We start from the raw sequence: 19,715 nt of genomic DNA on the forward strand, positions 1-19,715 counted from the left end.
CTAATTAACTCGCACTTGAAAACATTTTTTACGTTTTTGTTTTTTCAGGGCACAGGTAGAAGATGACCAGCTCGTACTGGACCTCGTGTACATTACGGAAAGGATTATCTGTAAGTCAACCATGGCAATCCGTGTCATACAGAGGCTTCAAACTAGAATACCGCATCACTTTAATGCTTAAATATATAATCATATTATAGAGTAGTCTCCCTTGTAGGAAGGTATCTATTATGACGTCATTATTTTGTGAGCAACACTTGCGATATTTTCTCAGAATAATTGCAAATTACAAACAACGTCACGATACCTAACTCTAAGGGCAGATAACTCTATGTAAGATTTTAGCAGAGATAATTTCTCTGTAGTAAAATGAAACATTCTCGATAACCAAATATCGGATATTTCTTCTTAATCATAGATCTGTGTCATCAATATGTTTTACTCCTTAGAAGTTACATTGAGGAATTTCAAAAATTCCATAATGCCTTGAAAATGAATGAAATTTAGAAAGAAATAAATAATGAAAAGATGTTTGTCTTCAAAAGGGAGATAACTTGTTGTTGAAGGAAGTAATTTGATATTTAGTTTTTTGTTTTACCTATATGTGATGTAATTTGATGTTTTATGTTTACAGCGATGTCCTTTCCATCAGATGAACATGAAGTTACATACAGTTATAATCTAAAGGAAGTGATGAACATGCTCCGAACAAAACACGATGATAACTGCCTGGTAAGTGTTGTGGGAGATCATTAATAATTAATCCCACCTTCCACTTCCATGAGACATAAAAAATATCATATCAAAATATGGCGTCAAAATCACTACAAGGTGGGACTAATTAATGGGTAAATTGTCCGTGAGTAGGACGTGCTGGGATCTCGAAATTAACATTGCTGTTGATTAGTGTTAATGAAACATGAAACAGACGATAGCTATTCATATCCTCATCAAACAGAATATATTTCATATTATATTTTTTACTTTGAAACTGAATTTTTAGTTGAAATGATAAATTTGATACCATTTTAATCTATCAATATATTTGAATAATATTTAACTTGCAAGCTTTTGTTTTTCTTCAAATATCCAGTTCAAAGATGCTGTATAATATTGATATGTTTGTTGAAGCATTTATCGTTGTCAATTAAAATGATTTTTCCTAAGAACTTCAACTTTTGACCTCTAACCCATACTTTGACTTTTGATCTTTACCATTACAGGTCATCAACTTATCGGAGCCTAGACAAGACCTGGAGAAATTTAACCCCAAGCATGTGATAGACTACGGCTGGCCAGACTACCTAGCCCCGCCCCTGGAGCGTCTCTGTAACATTTGTAAGGCCATGGACTCGTGGCTGAGTACTGACGCGCGTCATGTCGTCGTTGTACACTGTAAAGGCAGCACGTCACGGATCGCTGTCGTCATAGCGGCCTTCATGCATTACTGTAGCATCTGTGCTAGGTGAGGGTCAAAGTTCAAATGTTGTTTATGCCTTATTTTTGTATAAAGCATTAAATGAGGATCATTAAAGATGCTCCACCGTTGACGAATGGAATTTTGTCTCTATCAAAAACAGGAGCAGGCGAAAATTAGTATTTTTCTTCAGTTAACTTACTTTACACTATTGCCATCATTGAAAAGTTTTAGCTTCTAATTTTACTTCAAGTTAAAATATAAAAAATAATTAATTGCATCGCGAACAAATTCTGTGGTACTTTATCCTATAGGGAATGAAGTACTGATTGCACATGCACCAAAGGCAAACTAAATTATTTTATATTATTTTTTGTGTTAATTAGATATATATATACACGATTAAACACCAATTATTGTTCAAATTATGAACATCATATATGTTCTGTCGGCGATGGAGCATATTTAAAGATGTAATTGTTTTGGAATATTTTGGTTTTTTTTTCTATCATATGCAGTATATAAAATATCAAGAGAATTATTTTTTATGCAAATTGAAAGGATGATTCACTATTATCTAAAAGCTTACACAAAAATAATGATTTTTGTGCCATCACAGATGCAGTGTGTGATCTAAGGGAAGTAACTCTATTATTTTCTGTTGCAGTGCTGACCAGGCTCTAGACAGATTTGCTATGAAAAGGTTTTATGATGACAAACTAGGGGGAATAACTCTTCCTTCCCAAATCAGGTGAGTTGAGAAACACTTCTTTGCAAGAGAATGATTTGTTTTCTGGTACTTCTAACTTTGTGAAATATTTGTATATTTTCACATTTGTTTTTTCTTGCTCCTCAATGCATTATGTTATTGTTTGAATAATATTCAAATTAAATTAGTATGTTACACAAAATAAAACAGAAAATTATTAATGAAATAAGATTCCTGCAGCATTTACCAGATATTGTTTTAATACAAATTATAAAAAATTTCTAATCATTGATGTATTGAAATAAAAATAAGTTTTTATCCAGACATGTAAAATATTTTTACGGCCTACTATCGATTGTGAAATCCTTTCGTGATTATTGGTGAAAATTATTTTTTTTAATTTTGTTTCCAGATATGTAGAATATTTCTACGGCCTACTATCAGGTGCGATCAAGATCGTTAACATAAAATTTTATTTTCGTTCCAGATATGTAGAATATTTTTACGGCCTACTATCAGGTGCGATCAAGATCGTTAACATAAAATTTTATTTTCGTTCCAGATATGTAGAATATTTTTACGGCCTACTATCAGGTGCGATCAAGATCGTTAACATAAAATTTTATTTTCGTTCCAGATATGTAGAATATTTTTACGGCCTACTATCAGGTGCGATCAAGATCGTTAACATAAAATTTTATTTTCGTTCCAGATATGTAGAATATTTTTACGGCCTACTATCGGGCGCGATCAAGATCGTTAACATAAAATTTTATTTTCGTTCCAGATATGTAGAATATTTTTACGGCCTACTATCGGGCGCGATCAAGATCGTTAACATAAAATTTTATTTTCGTTCCAGATATGTAGAATATTTTTACGGCCTACTATCGGGCGCGATCAAGATCGTTAACATAAAATTTTATTTTCGTTGCAGATATGTAGAATATTTTTACGGCCTACTATCGGGCGCGATCAAGATTAACAGTAACCCTCTGTATCTTCACCATATTGTCATACACGGGGTGCCAAACTTCGACACACAGGGGGGGTGTCGGCCCTTCATCAAAGTTTACCAGGGGATGCAGAACATCTTCACGTCAGGGGTCTAGTAAGTAACACTTTTTGTTTGTTTGTTTGTGTGTGGGCTGTGGTGAATCCAGTGCCTTGTTCTACCACTAGCTTTCGATCTATATCCAAGTCATGATGGCTTAGTGGTTAAGGTGTTTGACATTCTTGAAACTGTGACCAAGTAGTTTTCAAACAGGTACTAGCTGTAAGTATCTGGTTTTACCCTGAAACATCTGACTTTTTTCTACAAACAAAACCTGGCACAACATTGAGCAACCAATGCTGATATTGCTATTTGTAGAGAATTACTTTGTATACCATGATTTGGAAATTGATGATATCCATCAAACACAGTAGCTGGTGGCTTTCTTAATACATAATATAAAGGGGGGTAATCCAGAGTGTATTTAGAACGTATTTAGTTAAAACATCTTGCCCATGGACAGCATTTTGATAAAGCCATAAACACAAGATAAGCTATACATTCTTAGATATGGTTTTAGTACTTGGTGGCTCCTTACGAAATAGTGAAAGGGGAGGTAATCCAGACTTTATTTCAAACCTATTTAGCTAAAACATCTTGTCCAAGGACACGATGTTGACATGCAGAGCCTTACATGCTAAGCTATATGCATTCCTATTGAAGTACTCTACTTAGTGTGGACAAGAGGGGATTTCCTTGATGCATGTAGCTACCCAAGATACAATATAGTGTCCTACTGTGATATAACTGACTGACCTCTAGAATGACCTTGAAGGGTACAGACTGGTGACCTTGAGGATATAGACTATTAATTAATGTATCTGGTCAGATTAATACAGACTCTGGATGAGAATGTGTGGTCACTCCTAGGAACTGTGTATGTAATTAATACTGATTAGTACATACATTCCATAGATAAGACAGGACTGGACATTGTAAGGAGGGTGGGGGGGGGTTGTAAGGAGGGGGTGGGGGTATAAGGAGGGGGAGTATAAAGCTATGAGGGGTGGAGGGAGGCGTTCAGGTGGTTTCGGTATAGAGAGCTAAGGGGAGGGGCTATTACAGATAAAACTGGATACTGAGTGGGAAGTGGACACTAGAAGTAAGGGAGAAGTAGAGACTATTAGAGGGGGATTAAAATTGGTGTAAGGGGACTTAAAACTAGGGGTAGGAATAAGGAAGGTTGGTGATAGGAGCTATATAGTACATTGGGGGAAGGGGTTGAAAACTGTGTAGGTGGGGGTCTAGAGATTAGGGAGTGAGGGGAGCTGCTTAAAGGCTCTGTGGGTGGGGTTGGGAGGGGTAGTTATTAACAGCACATAGGGAGGGGCTGAAGATAAGGGTAGATGGGGATTGTGGGTGGAATCTTAAACAATAGCTATGGGAGAGTCTCAACTAGGAACAGATAGTTATTTAATTAGGTATACATTATTGTAATATTAAAGGCCCATTACCTTTCCGGAGCAAAATATAAAGGTTTCTTAGAAAACATTAATAACATCAGAAAATGCATACCGATGATCTAAAATAAGGTTACTACACCAAACATATGCAAGATTTCCTGCGTAATATATGAAAACAGTGGAGAGTCAATTCGCTGTTTTGCCGTCTGGCGCAGTAATAGTCAACTACCGCGCGGTATTTAGGACGACGGCGGGAAACATAATACGACCCGCGTTATGAAAATAAACATTTTATTTATTTTAATCAAATTGTTCAGAAGGTGATGATTAATGTAGTATTAACGGTAAGTTAATAATTTTTAGGACTACAAAATTATCGATCTTGTTTTACATTCCCATTTTAAAAATTAAAAGCTGTTTCGGACAGGTAGTGGGCCTTTAATAGCTCTTTGTAAATGAGACCTGAAGGATCTATAGGTACATAATCTGTTACCATGGAGGTGACAGTTAGTGAGGGGGTGGTTTTATCACACTGACCACACAGTAGGAGGTGGTCAAGTGGTCAAGATATAGCCATAGATTACATACTTACTACTTCAAATGTCATTTCCTATGTATACTCTTAGACCTAGTATGAGAAAAGAATGTGTACTTGACTTTGCAGATCTTCTCCATTCACACAAGTTCAAGTTGGGGAGGGAGTTGGGGGGGAGACTGCTAGGAAAAAGTGATATTACTGATATTCACATGTACTTTCCCATTATATTTTGTATTCTAATTGACAAGAAATATCAAAGAAATGAAAGTTGCTTCAATTGTTTCTGTTACTTTTTTTCAACAAGAAACTGTTCATTACAGTTGCAAACCCATCCAATAAAAATATTTTTCAGGGTTTTTTTCAGTTCAGAATTTTGTATTTCTTGATGAATAAACACAATACACAATAAACAGCCCTGGGGATCAAATTGAGGGATCATTATTAAAATAAAAGTTGGAGGAGTTTCAAATATTTATGCCCCAGGAATAAAAAGCTAAATCCGTGAGATTGCATAGAGATTACTGAAGATGTCTAAAGACTTTGGCATTCTCCAGAAATTCTGTAAGAACTGAGGAGATGAGTAGTTTACTGTACAGTAGGTAAGCCAGAGAAGACTAAACACTCCATGGGGAGCCCCTTATCAGAACACAACACAGGCCTCATATATCCAGCTTCTCAGCCATGTTGCTGTAAGTTTTCATCCCAGTGGGGCTCCATACGGGGGAATTCTGTCTTAGGATTTGTATATTTGTTTGAGAATTTTTGTTTGGGAAATAAAAATATGTTTTAGGTATTAATATCAAGGATGAGAAATATGGGTCACCAGTGTGGTTCAAGGTCAACTCATACTTAAAATTTATGGGTTAATTAAGTAGTATATAGTTAATAATGTATTATATTGGTCAAATGTTTGTTATATAGGTCAACAATTTGGTATATAGGTCAATGATTTCATATATAGGTCAACAATTTGGTATATAGGTCAACGATTTGGTATGTAGGTCAGTAATTTGTATTATTGGTCAATAGCATAGTATATAGGACAATAATATGGTATACATGTCAATTATGCAGTATGTAGGTCAACAGTTTTGTATGTAGGTCAACAGAGGTCAACAGTTTGGTATATAGGTCAACAGTTTGGTATGTAGGTCAATGATATTTGATACATAAAACAACAATGTGGTATATTTAGACCAGCGATATGGAATATAGGTCAATAATGTGGTATATAGGTCAGTGATTTGAATATAGGTCACTGATTAAGTTTTTAGGTCAATACTAAGGGATCTAGGTCAAATATTCCATTCTCAGCTAAGGTTTGTCATTTATTTTGGAAAGCAAATGAAAATAACTTTCTATAAATATTTTGGTGTTGATGGAGAAAGAAGCATTATATAGGGAAAATTGTCCTAAAACGAAAGAAAAAACACTTAACAAAACATCTGACTAAATGTTTAACAATCAAAAATATAAAATATAGAAAGAAGCTGACTAAATGTTTAACAATCAAAAATATAAAATATAGAAAGAAGCATTATATAGGGAAAATTGTCCTAAAACGAAAGAAAAAACACTTAACAAAACATCTGACTAAATGTTTAACAATCAAAAGTATGATTCAGACCTTTTGTCTTTATTTCCTAAATTTCTCAGACAGCTAGCTATAACACATTTTGTGTTATATGCTTCATTTAAAACAAACAACATATTCATCAAAGAACCTCCATATTCAATTGGTATGTTTTAAAAAAGAAAAGATTTTGTTTAGATCTTTAGAATTATTTATTTATTTTTGTACCTCTCTTAACTCCTTCACCCCTGAAGATACATTTGGACTCTTCTGAATCAAAGGATGGAACAGTTTATTATATTTTTCAGGGGTGAATGAGTTTAATCAAGTGTAGTTTGTATTAGAACAAAGACATTGAAATAGCTTTTGTTTTAACCGTTAGTCATAAGAAGGAAACTAAAAGTTCTCCACTTAAGTTTAATGTGGCTGTATTGTATATATGGTAACGAGCTGTTCAACATGTGGATGACTCAACACCAAGTTATTTCATACTTAATTGGGAGGGGAGGAAAATTAGTCGTAAATTATAAATACGTAAAATATACACTTGAGCCTACATATTAAACAAAAAATCTTTTAACATCTGATATATTTGAAAGGAAAGCTAATCATGAAAATTTATACACGTTCAGTGATATCATTTATGAATGATTAAAAAAACACATTATATAGGTATTTATATGTGCTATATTTAGTTTAGGCAGGTTTTGTTTGATGTAGGTAAATTAGTAGGTATTAAAGGTACATAGCAGTGTTATCAAAAGACGTAGTTAGAATGTGGTTCAAAAACATTTCTGAAGATATGTTTTTGGTCAAGATAAATCAGATGTACTTATCAGGTTGGTGAAATACGAGTACAAGTCTAATCATACCAAAAACCTGTGTATACTGGACACCCATTGCCTCATTACAATGACAACCTCTGTAATCTGACACTATATATGTTACTGTAAAAACCTGAGTAATATGGACACTTCAATCTTTAAAGCATTCAAATATAAAAAAAACTTTGTAATATGGACACTTCTTCCCTTACTGATATGAAAACCTTTGTAATCTGGACATTTCTCCCCTTGCTAATATGAAAACCTGTGTTATATGAAATGTCCTTGTTGAAACAGGTATAGGATGTGAACAACATTTATACAATAACAAATTATGCCTTCAAAAAGTGTAAAGATACCTTTTATACTTCTTGTGAGCCTCAATAGGCTCTCATTTGAGACCCCCTTTTGAAGCTCCTTTTGAAACATCATTGGAAGACCCCTTTTGTAGCATCATTTCTTAATTATTCCTGTCTGTATAACTCCCTTTGTTGAGCCCCATCTTATAATTATTCCTTTCTGTAGTCCCCATGGTGAGCCTCTTGTAACTAGATACAGAAGATGATACAAACAGTAGTCTATTTTTGGCAGCAAAGACTTCCTGCTTGCTAGGAGGGAGAACCCATTGGTACAAGTCTTCAGCAACCCCCTCCTCCCTCCCCCCTCTCCTCATCTCCATTTTCCCCTCCCCCTAATTTCCATCCCCTCCCCCATATAACCACCATCTCCCCACTCCTTGAACTATTTATACAGCTCCATCTTATTCATTCCTTGATTCATAAAACAGTTCCAAAGTTAACAAGAATTCCAGAGATCCAGATTTTTTCTGCTGACATAAGATATAATGTGGAAGCCTGGAGATTTTGTGCCATAAACATCTAAATTGAACCAATCTATTTCTTGGAGATTCTTCAGTCTGCAGTCTTATATACACCTCTCTGACTTCTCCTCCACACTGTAGCTCTATGTTCAGGGAGGCTGGCATTTAAATGTAAAAATAATTTGAAACTTAAATAAAAGTCATTTGAATGAAATGTCTGTTTATATATATGAAGAAAAAAAAACATTTTCAGAATTTAGAAAACCTTGAAACTATTTATTCATGGGTCTAAACCTGGTAACATCTTACTGCATTTAAACATTGAAATTCTTCTAAGTAATTACAGAGACAAATTTTGTGAAAATACTTTACATTAAACTAACTTAATTATTCAAGCTAGGTTACAGGGGTCAGATTTGTGGAAAACATTCAAGCTTTACAGAAGTTCAGACAAGCAAGGAAATTTTTACAAAAGTTTCTACTTTATAGACAGATTTACATGATGAACATATTATTATCATACCAAAAGTACTTTAAATAGAAGTTAACAGGGAATCATTTGACCTTGACCCTTATATTGACCTTTGACCCTTGCCCTCGTTTATCTTTCGGATACAATTCAAGTATGATGGCACGAAGGGGCAAGGCCCAACATTCCAAAATAAAACACCTTATCAGCCTAAAATTACACTTTCTTCACGTTTTTGCAGAAAGATTGCCTGTTGAAATTTTAATATTTTAATACACCTTACTGGTCTGATAAAACAGAACCAAGAAATCTTTACGAAGATAAGATTACGTAATTAAATTAATGCACAAAAGATAAGCATTCTTTAAAAGCCGGAAGCTTCTTGACGTAAATGATATGCAGGATGACATTAACTGGTTGGTTGATTCATTGAACAGACAAGTATTGGCGTAAAAGATTTCCAATTCAAGTGTCGGCAAGCTTTCATATGATGCAGATGTTGTTATTCAAGCATGTGTGAGACGCAGATGCAGGTTATCGAAGATTTTGACCTGATGTGTTTACATCACAACATCTGTGAACTTTCTTACAGCATGCTGATGTTTATTTTTATGAAAAATAATGAAAATAATTTAGGTCAAAGGTCATATGATACACTCTGGAGGCACAAGTAGTCAATAACTCATGTCAGCTTTATTGCACAGTATTGTAATTAACTTTGATGAAGCTTGTGAAGACATATGCTTCCTTTCTTTCAACGAAAAAAAAAAAGAATGGTAGTTTTATTTCCACAATTATCATCATTGGTATAATTAAAAAGATATCTTCTCAATGGCCATTTCTATGTTTTATTCTTGGAATAGGCACGTATTTGATATGATATTAATTTGTTTGTCTATGTTTGACCTCTTTATCTCCAAGTACACTGTCATCCATAACCCTGAGAATGAACTGGTCTGAATGTGGACCTGAATACTAGTTAGCAATAAGCCTATGCTCAGTAATAAGCCCCCTGCATTTGAGAATGTTAATGATTCTGGAATAGTATATTTTTATTTCTATATCCCTGAAGCATTTAATGAGGTAGCTTACATTATATTCTAATGTGTATAATGTAAAACAGATGACATTGTAAAATATTTCATGATCTTGTAACATTTAATGACCTTGATTTACAATATTTTAATGACCTTGGTTTAATGGATGACCTTGTGTGTTTTAATGACCTTGGTTTAATGGATGACCTTGTGTGTTTGAATGACCTTGTGTATTAGAATGACCTTGGTTTAATGGATGACCTTGTGTGTTTGAATGACCTTGGTTTAATGGATGACCTTGTGTATTTTATTGACCTTGGTTTAATGGATGACCTTGTGTGTTTTAATGACATTGGTTTAATGGATGACCTTGTGTGTTTAAATGACATTAGTTTAATGGATGACCTTGTGTGTTTAAATGACCTTGGTTTAATGAATGACCTTGTGTGTTATAATGACCTTGGTTTAATGGATGACCTTGTGTGTTTTAATGACATTGGTTTAATGGATGACCTTGTGTGTTTAAATGACATTAGTTTAATGGATGACCTTGTGTGTTTAAATGACCTTGGTTTAATGAATGACCTTGTGTGTTATAATGACCTTGGTTTAATGGATGACCTTGTTTTAATGGATGACCTTGCGTGTTTTTCAGTAACGTGACCGACCAGATGCAGAAGGTGTGTATTTCCATTTCGCCAGGAATTCCGCTACGCGGAGACATCATGATTAAATGTTATCATAAAAAGGCCAAGACGGGACAGAGAGAGGTTGTGTGGGCATGCCAGTTCCACACCTGTGCCATCTCTGGGTACACTGTCACTTTCGCCAAAAAAGATCTTGACGATGCCAGATCAGGTAAGAACGCCAAGGGCAGATAACTTTACTCATTCACCCTGGAAATTCTTAAATGGACTATTCCAGTCTTTAAATTAGGAGAATCTATATATGCATCTTCAAGGGTGAATGGATTAATAAAGATCCATTAAGGGGAGATAACTAAGTTGACACTCACAAAGAAGAAATTTTGATTTAAGACTAAGAAGACAGCTTAGCAAATGTTGATCAAGGGTAGACAAACAAATGTTGATCAAGGGTAGACTACTCAAAAGATACTCAATAACGGCAAATTTATCAGTGAAATTTACCAAGAGTAGACAACTCAGTGAGTAGTCACCAAAGGGAGATAATTATCAATTAAATTGACTCAACAAAGGACATTAAGAATTCCCCAAAGAGAGATTATTATAAATAAAGTTGACTCACCAAGGACAGTGATCATTCACCAAGGGGAGATAATTAAGTTGACATTTATACCAAGGGCAGTATAATTTACTAAAGACAAAAATGGATGTAAATTGACACACTATGACCAGATCAATGGGTAATGATGTATCAATAAGGGCAGATGACTCCATAGCCATTTTGGAGGGCAAATAACTTGTCAAGAAGCAAACCTGAATCTTAACAAAATGATCTTAAACATCAAACTGATAATAAAAACATTTTGATCTGAGATGTATTTCTTTATTCTTCTTCTATTTCGTTTCAGACCCTCGATTCCCGGACTCAGGAAAAGTGGAGTTTGTGTACGGCAACAGTCAGGATAGCAACGTTAGAGGTACGTATCCATGGAAACCAAAATTACCAATAAGAAGTAGTACAAAAGAGTTAGTTGAGCACTGGTTTTGGGAAAGAGAGCTTTTATCACAAAATCTTGTCTAGAAAGTAGTTCAGAGAATATTTAGGCCCAAAGAGTCAGGATGACAAATATCAGCCCCTTGGGCCTCTTGTTTATATTTCATTCTTGCAACTTTCATGTTGTAAAATTCTTATAAATTGTATTGTGAACTTGTTAAAAAATGGAGAGTTAGATCAAGAATGAAAGATTGAAAGAAGAAATCAAACAATCAAACAAACAAAAGATTGAAAGGATTTTTTTTTGCTTTGAGACAGAAGTGTAGACTTTAAAATTGATGAACTGAGACTGAGGAGGTATTTTGTGTCTGTAAGATATATTAAAATTTTAATGTAATTGTTTGTAGACGTATCTGAAGGTAAGCTGGTATAGGGATATACTAACATTTTATATATATATCTAACATTCTGGTGGAAAGCTTTCTATTATGATTATAACATCTCACATGACATTTTAGAAATCACTGCGATAAAAAAATTTATCCAAAATAACATTTTCACAATAGAAACTTGAGACTAAGAAACTAGTCTAAATAGACTTCACTTTAACTAAAATGTAGTTTATATTCAAAGAACATTGTTATAGCAACTGTTCAAACCAATCGCTTTATCTTTTTATACCATCAAAACTATTTAACTTTAATCTGATAGTTATTTTGTATTTGCATATTACAGAGTTATCTGCCCTTGTGGGTAAATATTGATTGTGACGTCATGTGTTTGAAAGTGTAACATACGTCATACTTTTCGGAGAAAACGACGTGAATTGCATTCACAAAATAATGAAGCAACAATCTATACCTACCCGCAGGTGAGCTAACTCTGTAATATGCAAAGATGGAATATCCAAATTAAGAGGCATTGAATAGTTAGAGCAAAGATTCGTGGTAACAACCTTGGATTCTTTTATTTCTATTAGTTCAAGATCAAGCTTTATTTTGAAAAAAAAATATATTTGTTAGGTATATATTATAGATTAAACTCCATCAACCTGTTAAGTTAAACTCCCTTTTGATTTTTATATTTATGAAATTTATCCCACAATGATTTGGCAGATAATTTTGATACACATAATGTTGATAATCCAGTTTAATTTTAGAAAATCAAACGATCACATGATTTCAAAATTTGAGATGATAATACGTGTCAAAATGATTCAACAGTGACAATAACATGTTTGTTAAACTCAGACAGTCATGTGGTTACAGTTTAGTCACGTTTTCAAGTCTTAATACGAAAAATTGAACTCTGCTCTATAATTATATTTCAGAAACTTTTATAAATTTGGCATTTTTTAGGTTGTTTAATGTCTTTGCTTGATTCACAAATTTATTCTGCAGATGCATACTCATTATCACATCATACTCATATTCTACAACTTAATCACTCAACTCTGCTTTCACTCATTCACCCCTAAAATTTTATAATGAACTGTTCCAGTCTCCAATCTGGAAGAGTTCAAATATGTTTTCAAGGGTGAACAAGTTTCTTTGCTGTGGCTTAACCAGTTTTTGTTCCAAGTGTTAAAAATATTTACACAAATACGTCATAATTTTGTCTAATGGCAGTTTAACCTTTTTAAAATGTCAATATGATTTCATTGACTGAAAATTAGGCGTGTTTTGGTAACCTTTTCCACTGCCTCCATCATTTGTAAGGTGAATCCACGGATTTCGACCTGAAGTGCTGTTGTTATTGACAACAAACAGAGGCTTCTTGTAGTGTTAGATTTATCTTTGTTTACTTTGAATCATCGTTGTGTCATCCTACGATGGACTCGGGTCAAGAGGAAGCTTAAGATTTAAGACATGTACAAGTACAAAATAGATAATTTCAAGAGAATACTTATCTACGTGTAGATGACACAGTCAGTATGAATTGATATATGTTTATAAAGTTGATTTACGTGGAAATTGTCTGAGGATGTGTTTCTTTTTATTCTTCCATGCTCATAAAAAGATCCAGGTAATGTTGTACATATTGTGTTAAATCCAAATTGTTTTTATGCTATTAGGAAATATTTTTGAATGTTGAGTTTTAATTGTTTTTGTTTTTGGTTTCTGATTATTGTTGTCATTTGGATTTTTTTTAAGTTTTGATTTATAAAAGGGCAGATAACTCTAAAAATTTTGCGTTGTCATTGTTGTAAAATTGTTGTCAAGGGATAAAGTGAAATAAGGTAATATCATTATTAAGTTCATTATAATGTTGTACAACATTTGCATGTTTGTATATGGCATAGAGTTATGGTATTTGGTCTGTGGGATGAGACACACTACATGACACTTAACACCATGGAGATTTGACATATTGTTATCACCATGGAAATATGACATTTTGTTATCACCATGGAGACATGACATTTTGTTATCACCATGGAGACATGACATTCTGGTATCACCATGGAGACATGACATTCTGGTATCACCATGGAGGCATGACATTCTTTGGTATCACCATGGAGACGTGACATTTTGTTATCACCATGGAGACGTGATATTGCTACATGACACTATGACATTACCATGGAGATGTGATATTTTGTTATCACTTTGGAAACATGGTTCTATGACATCATGATAAAGACATGACATTCTGGTATCACCATGGATGCATCATGATGACTGGTATCACCATGGACACATGACATTCTGGTATCACCATGGACACATGACATTCTGGTATCACCATGGACACATGACATTCTGGTATCACCATGGACACATGACATTCTGGCATCACCATGGACACATGACATTCTGGTATCACCATGGACACATGACATTCTGGCATCACCATGGACACATGAATTATGGCATCACCATGACACATGACATTCTGGTATCACCATGGAGGCATCACCATGGACACATGACATTATATCACCATGGAGACATGACATTTTATCACCTTGGACATGACATTTTATCACCATGGAGACATGACATTTACAGCTTTACTTGTGATTTTTGCTCCTGACTAGATATAGATTGATGTTTATGAATTCTGTGCACTTTAAGCAGAAATGTTTTTATGAAGATGATGTGATCTGCTGCAGGCGTCAGACCTGAATTTTTATGGCATCAGTGGCCTGTTTCATAGCAGGCTGTTTCTGTAGACATGTTAGATACTGTGTCAGAACACTACACACACACTGGGTGGCCACTCCACTGGCATCCAGAAAAATGTTCATTTATTTAAAAATTAAAATATAGTTACATGATAATCTAAAAATAAACACTGAACATGTTATAGATAATAGAATTTTAATGTAAGTATCAAAACGAAGAATATGGAGTGTTTTGTGGAAAACAAGAATGTTACTGTTTACAGATTTCACAGTTGTTAATTATGAAACTGAATACAAGCCTTATTATACAAACTTATAAAATTTATGTTATGTTTAATTGAATTATCTATGTATATACATGTATCTGAAGATGTTATGGGCTTCTCATTGAAAGTCATGGCACCAAACAGATGATAAATGTAGTGAGACAGATATGCCAGGATTGAATTTGGACTGACTGAGTTTAAAATCAAAATGGTAATAAATTTCCATCATCAAGTACATAAGATTTATAGCTTTCAATGTAGTTCTTTTAAATAGAAAAATTAAGATCTTGTAGTTTTAATGCTTATGAAAAAATTATGCTTTGCTTCATCAGGTTTTTGTAAATCAACATATAATATTAGGGTTTTTTATCAGAAAAGATTTGAAGATTGCATTCCATAATTTAACAATATCAATGAGGTATCTTCAGAGTTTCAATATTGATAAATATGAACTGCAATGTTGGGGGGGATTATTCTAAGTTGGCAATTCCACAATAAGCTGTTCTAGTCCATGATTTGGAAGAGTCTAAGTGTATCTTCAGGGATGAATGAGTTTATAATTCCAAGAATACAATCACAAATCATGGCTGTTTTACGTTCTCCAGCTTTCAGAAAATGAACCGCCATATTGTTTTATGGTTTCAGTGACGGACTTCAAGTCAGATGTCACGGTGCCGGTTGACGACGGCTCTGATGCGCTAGTAAGGTGGGATTCCTACGAAAACTTCTCAAACGTCAAGAACGGTAAGTTTCACAAAAAAATATTATGAATATTTAATTTTTTCATTCACCTATGATAGGATTTGCTTTCAGCTGTGTCATATTTGTTTGTGTTGTGTTGTACAACTTTGGTAAGAAGCATGCAGATAAGATGTTAGAATAGGAGCTTTTTCAGAGTTGTTGCCCTTGGTTTTGTGTTGTAAACAGGTTATTTGTTGTGGAACTGGTTTGTTACTGTATAGATTTCCTTAAAATTTTAATTGATAGTTTTAATGGATTCTAGTTTTAATTCTAGTTGCTGATGTTTATATGATTGAATACCATATACATTTTCATGAATGGATCAAGAAAAAATTAGATCTTGCTTCTTTAATGGGAAACTTATGGAATGGCCACTGGTATGAAATTAATCAAGATTGCAAGACATCTCAAGAGATGGGCTTCAAAGGATATGCATACTGCCATCCATTTTGACAAATCCAGTGATGTGATTGGCTGACTCCTAGGTTTTAAGAAGATTACACTAATTGGTGGCAGTAATTAGTGGGAGTGCATTAAATTCCTCACTAAATTCTCATCGGAACTAATTACGACAACTTACATGTTAATTGTTGATAAAATCGGAGAAACTAATTACATTTTTTGTCTCAAGAGTTTTTTCCTCTTTAAGTCATTAGGACTTGCCTGACCAATATCAGTAAGAAGTTTTTAAAATTGCTCCTTTTAAAAAAATCAAGATCAAATGATGTTGTATGGACCATTTTCAAAAATATATTAACACTTTTTGTAAGTAAAAATGTAGGGGAGGGGGGGGGAGGGTGAGACTGAAAGAGGGAGATGATTTGAAATGTTAAAGAGTTAATTTTGTTCAAAGCTGTTGATTTTGAACATGCATCTGTATAAGCTCTCTCTTTAATACTTGATCTCATGCGGCTGTTTTCATCTTGGATCCTGTAATCTGTTGAAAGTTAATAAACATTTGGGGTATGATATCCCGACGATTACTGTGACTAGGCTTGTAGGGGAGATAGAATGGATAAAATAAATACATAGAACTCTCCTGAAGTAAAATGGAAGAGGAATTTTTGCTAAAAATAATAGCTGAATGGGAAAAAAATCCTGCAATCAGTTTGGAACTCTGATGAATTAAAATGGAAGTGGAATTTTGGCTAGATATTATTGATGAATGGGGGAAAAATCCTGCAATCAGTTGCAGAAAGATAAGTGTTCGTTCACTTAAGTTTTGAATTTATTAGAATTGAGTAGGAATGGAGGTAGGGGGTGAAGTTTGTGCATGTTTCTCTCATCAAGCTACATATAGTTAATTTTAAGTGCAAATTGTATCTGTCGAAAAAACTAAAGAATTTGTTTAAAGACCATTTCACTGTGAATATCTAGCAAATTCAACAGTAAAAACTTATCATGTTTTCAAAGCAATGAATTGAAAATGAAAACGGCTCCGGGTAATTTATGACAAGAAAAAGTCGAGGAAAACGCCATAAAATGTTAGATAAAGTACAAGTCAGAAGAACGTTTGTAAGGTAAGTCGGTGCACCAGGCAGATGCACCAGTGCATCAAGTGGAGGGAAACGAAAGTTTGGGAGGGGGAAGGGGAGACTCTTTTGGGAACTGGGGTCAAAGGTCACACCTGGCAAAAGATTACTGATAAACAGATTAATTAAGTATCTGTCCAAATAAAGCTCTCTGAGATGACGAGATCTCAAGGAGTTCTTATGTGTCAGCATCCTAAGGTTTGAATAAAGCTTAAATCCGAAACTTGACCGAAACTTGACCATGGTGTATGGATTGTTGAGAATTCATTTCTTAGGTTGAAATTTCAATTAACTTATAAACACTACATAATTTCCACAGGGCTCGGTTTTTTTCTCCCTATCTCTTTCTTCTGTGAATTAATGATTCACACTTTTTTCATGGTGTTTTGTTTCTATTCTTGGAGGACTAAAATAGTTGTGGTTATATTGGGGAGTGTGCCAGATGAGTATGCATCACCCGCATCAGGGGGGGGGGGGGGGGGGGGGGGGGCAGGGGGGGTGGGCATATTGTCTACAGCATGCCTGCATCCAATGCATCAGTTGGTTTTATTGGAAACACATGTCCCAAGATGTGTTGCCAGAGACAATTTGAAAAATGACATTTCGTGGATAAGGATGGAATCTTTTACGCCTATCAAGTTTGCATATGAAATATGAAAATAGTTTTTATGCTCTCACCATGAAATTATGTCAAGTACATATCTCATGTAGCCATGTGTTTGTCCCATAGCATTGGATAGTGCCTATTCCCCTCTCATTTTCATTTTCATACAGCATCTTGGGGGGTTGGGGTTTCATAACATCAGAAAGATCTTGTTTTCTTTTGAAAGATTTTATGGAATAGAAGTCATAATCTTCATTTTCATTTTCCAAAAGCTTATGATAACCATAATTCATCTATTTGCTTGGTTTGTGTAATTTAATGCCTTATTACAAGCCAAGGTCATTTAAGGATATGCCAGGTCTAGAAGGTGGAGGAAAGTCAGAGTTCCCGAAGAAAAATCTCCAACCTGCAGGCAGTACACCTGGTAACTGGCCTGCTTGGGTTTCAAACATGTGACCCAGAATATGTGGGGACATCTGAACCACTAAGCCACCACAGCACATTCTCCAAACTGATGTTGGGTTTTTTATAGTTTTTTTTTCTCAGTTGATTTATTATATCTATTTTCTTATTGATATATATACTGTCAGTGTCTGGCCTAAATACGTTGTATAATCATTATCGTTGTGTTATGCCGTATGTGTTTTGTCCATTCCGTTTATAAAAACGATCTGATTATGTCACGTCCCGGCGGGAATTTACATGAAATCAGATTTATTTCCTGTCTGGAAATTAGATTTTATTTTAACCGTCATATCGGGCAATTTTTTCTGATGTATTAAAAAAAATATTTATGATACTAGAAGGAAAAAAACATGGGGCCTTCAATTTACATAATTGATTTATCGGAAAATCTGACAAATTTTGAAAGATGGATAAGGAATATCCTCCGAGCCATAATAATTTTCGTATAAAAACTATTAAAATCTATCATTAATTATCTATATCTGACCTGCAGACATCTTTAAAGTATAGAATTCACAAACGAAAACGATGAAATAAATCAAATGATCCAAAATTGTCTACAGTTATGTAAATACCAGCTGATTTAAACCAAACTGTAAAGTTTTAGATTCCAGCCTTCGGAGGCTATCCTAGAACACTTACCGACAACAGCATAGATCGCTTGCCACGGTTCAAAAGAACCGATAGCGCTCACCTAGAAATATTCTGCCGCTAAATTACTCGGGTCTTTTTTGTGAATCGTTAAAGAAGCACCAACTCTGATAAAAAATTTATTCAAAGTTTGAAGCGGAGATGTTTTTATCAGTTTTGAAACTCCCAGTTAGCTATTTCCTGTTGGTAGATAAGGGTACCTCACAGATATCGCGTGTGCCAACATGCAGTCATGCAGAATTCTACAGACGTTTTATTTACCTGTAATGTTGTGGTAAATATTGAATGCAATAAACTTTTCTGCAAACAAGAAGCTCTTTTCGCTCAATCAATTGAGCATAAAATGGGTTCATATTTTCTTGGAGGTTTTAACATCTTTCCAAAAAGAAGTAAATTTTCTCCACTGCTAAATTTCATATGCAGTATTAAAAATGATTAACAAAAAATTAGCTATATATCATTTACTTCACTCTAAAAAAAATTTTGAAAACCAGAAATCCTAGATAAATTTTTTCTTGACCTTCAGTATGGATTTTTTCTGGGAAAAGTTTTTCGAATATTGTTCATACATGCTAACGGATTTAATATATCTGTAATACAGAGATTTGACATTTACGTCATTCATCCCTCAAGACATATTTGGATTCTTCTTTTTTAAAAGCTGGACTTGTCCAATGTGGAATTTTAGGGATGAATGGTTGAAGTGTGCATGTGTTTACATGTAGGATGTGTGGACTGACCACATTGTTTAGGTAATAGCAGCCCATGAGCAGACGGTAGTAATTTTGTTGATATTTTCAGTAAGTTAGCATATAAACACAGATAAATTGGAGATAGATTTGGG

The 19,715-nt window shown here is 34.2% G+C and overlaps 1 protein-coding gene across 27 annotated transcripts in view; it reads left to right on the plus strand.

Annotated features, from left to right (window-relative positions):
• LOC138310935 (tensin-3-like) overlaps positions 1-19,715 on the plus strand; it is a 329,375-nt gene that overhangs the window by 262,851 nt on the left and 46,809 nt on the right. For all 27 annotated transcript variants that reach the window (XM_069252269.1, XM_069252273.1, XM_069252277.1 and 24 more), the window contains 8 exons: positions 49-110; positions 635-732; positions 1,224-1,465; positions 2,085-2,168; positions 3,064-3,237; positions 10,500-10,702; positions 11,397-11,465; positions 15,524-15,622. In XM_069252269.1, coding sequence (XP_069108370.1) covers positions 49-110; positions 635-732; positions 1,224-1,465; positions 2,085-2,168; positions 3,064-3,237; positions 10,500-10,702; positions 11,397-11,465; positions 15,524-15,622 — 1,031 coding nt within the window. The remainder of the gene's footprint in view (positions 1-48; positions 111-634; positions 733-1,223; positions 1,466-2,084; positions 2,169-3,063; positions 3,238-10,499; positions 10,703-11,396; positions 11,466-15,523; positions 15,623-19,715) is intronic.

Source organism: Argopecten irradians, chromosome 16 (genome assembly GCF_041381155.1).
Source record: "Argopecten irradians isolate NY chromosome 16, Ai_NY, whole genome shotgun sequence".
NCBI classification, from domain to species: domain Eukaryota; kingdom Metazoa; phylum Mollusca; class Bivalvia; order Pectinida; family Pectinidae; genus Argopecten; species Argopecten irradians.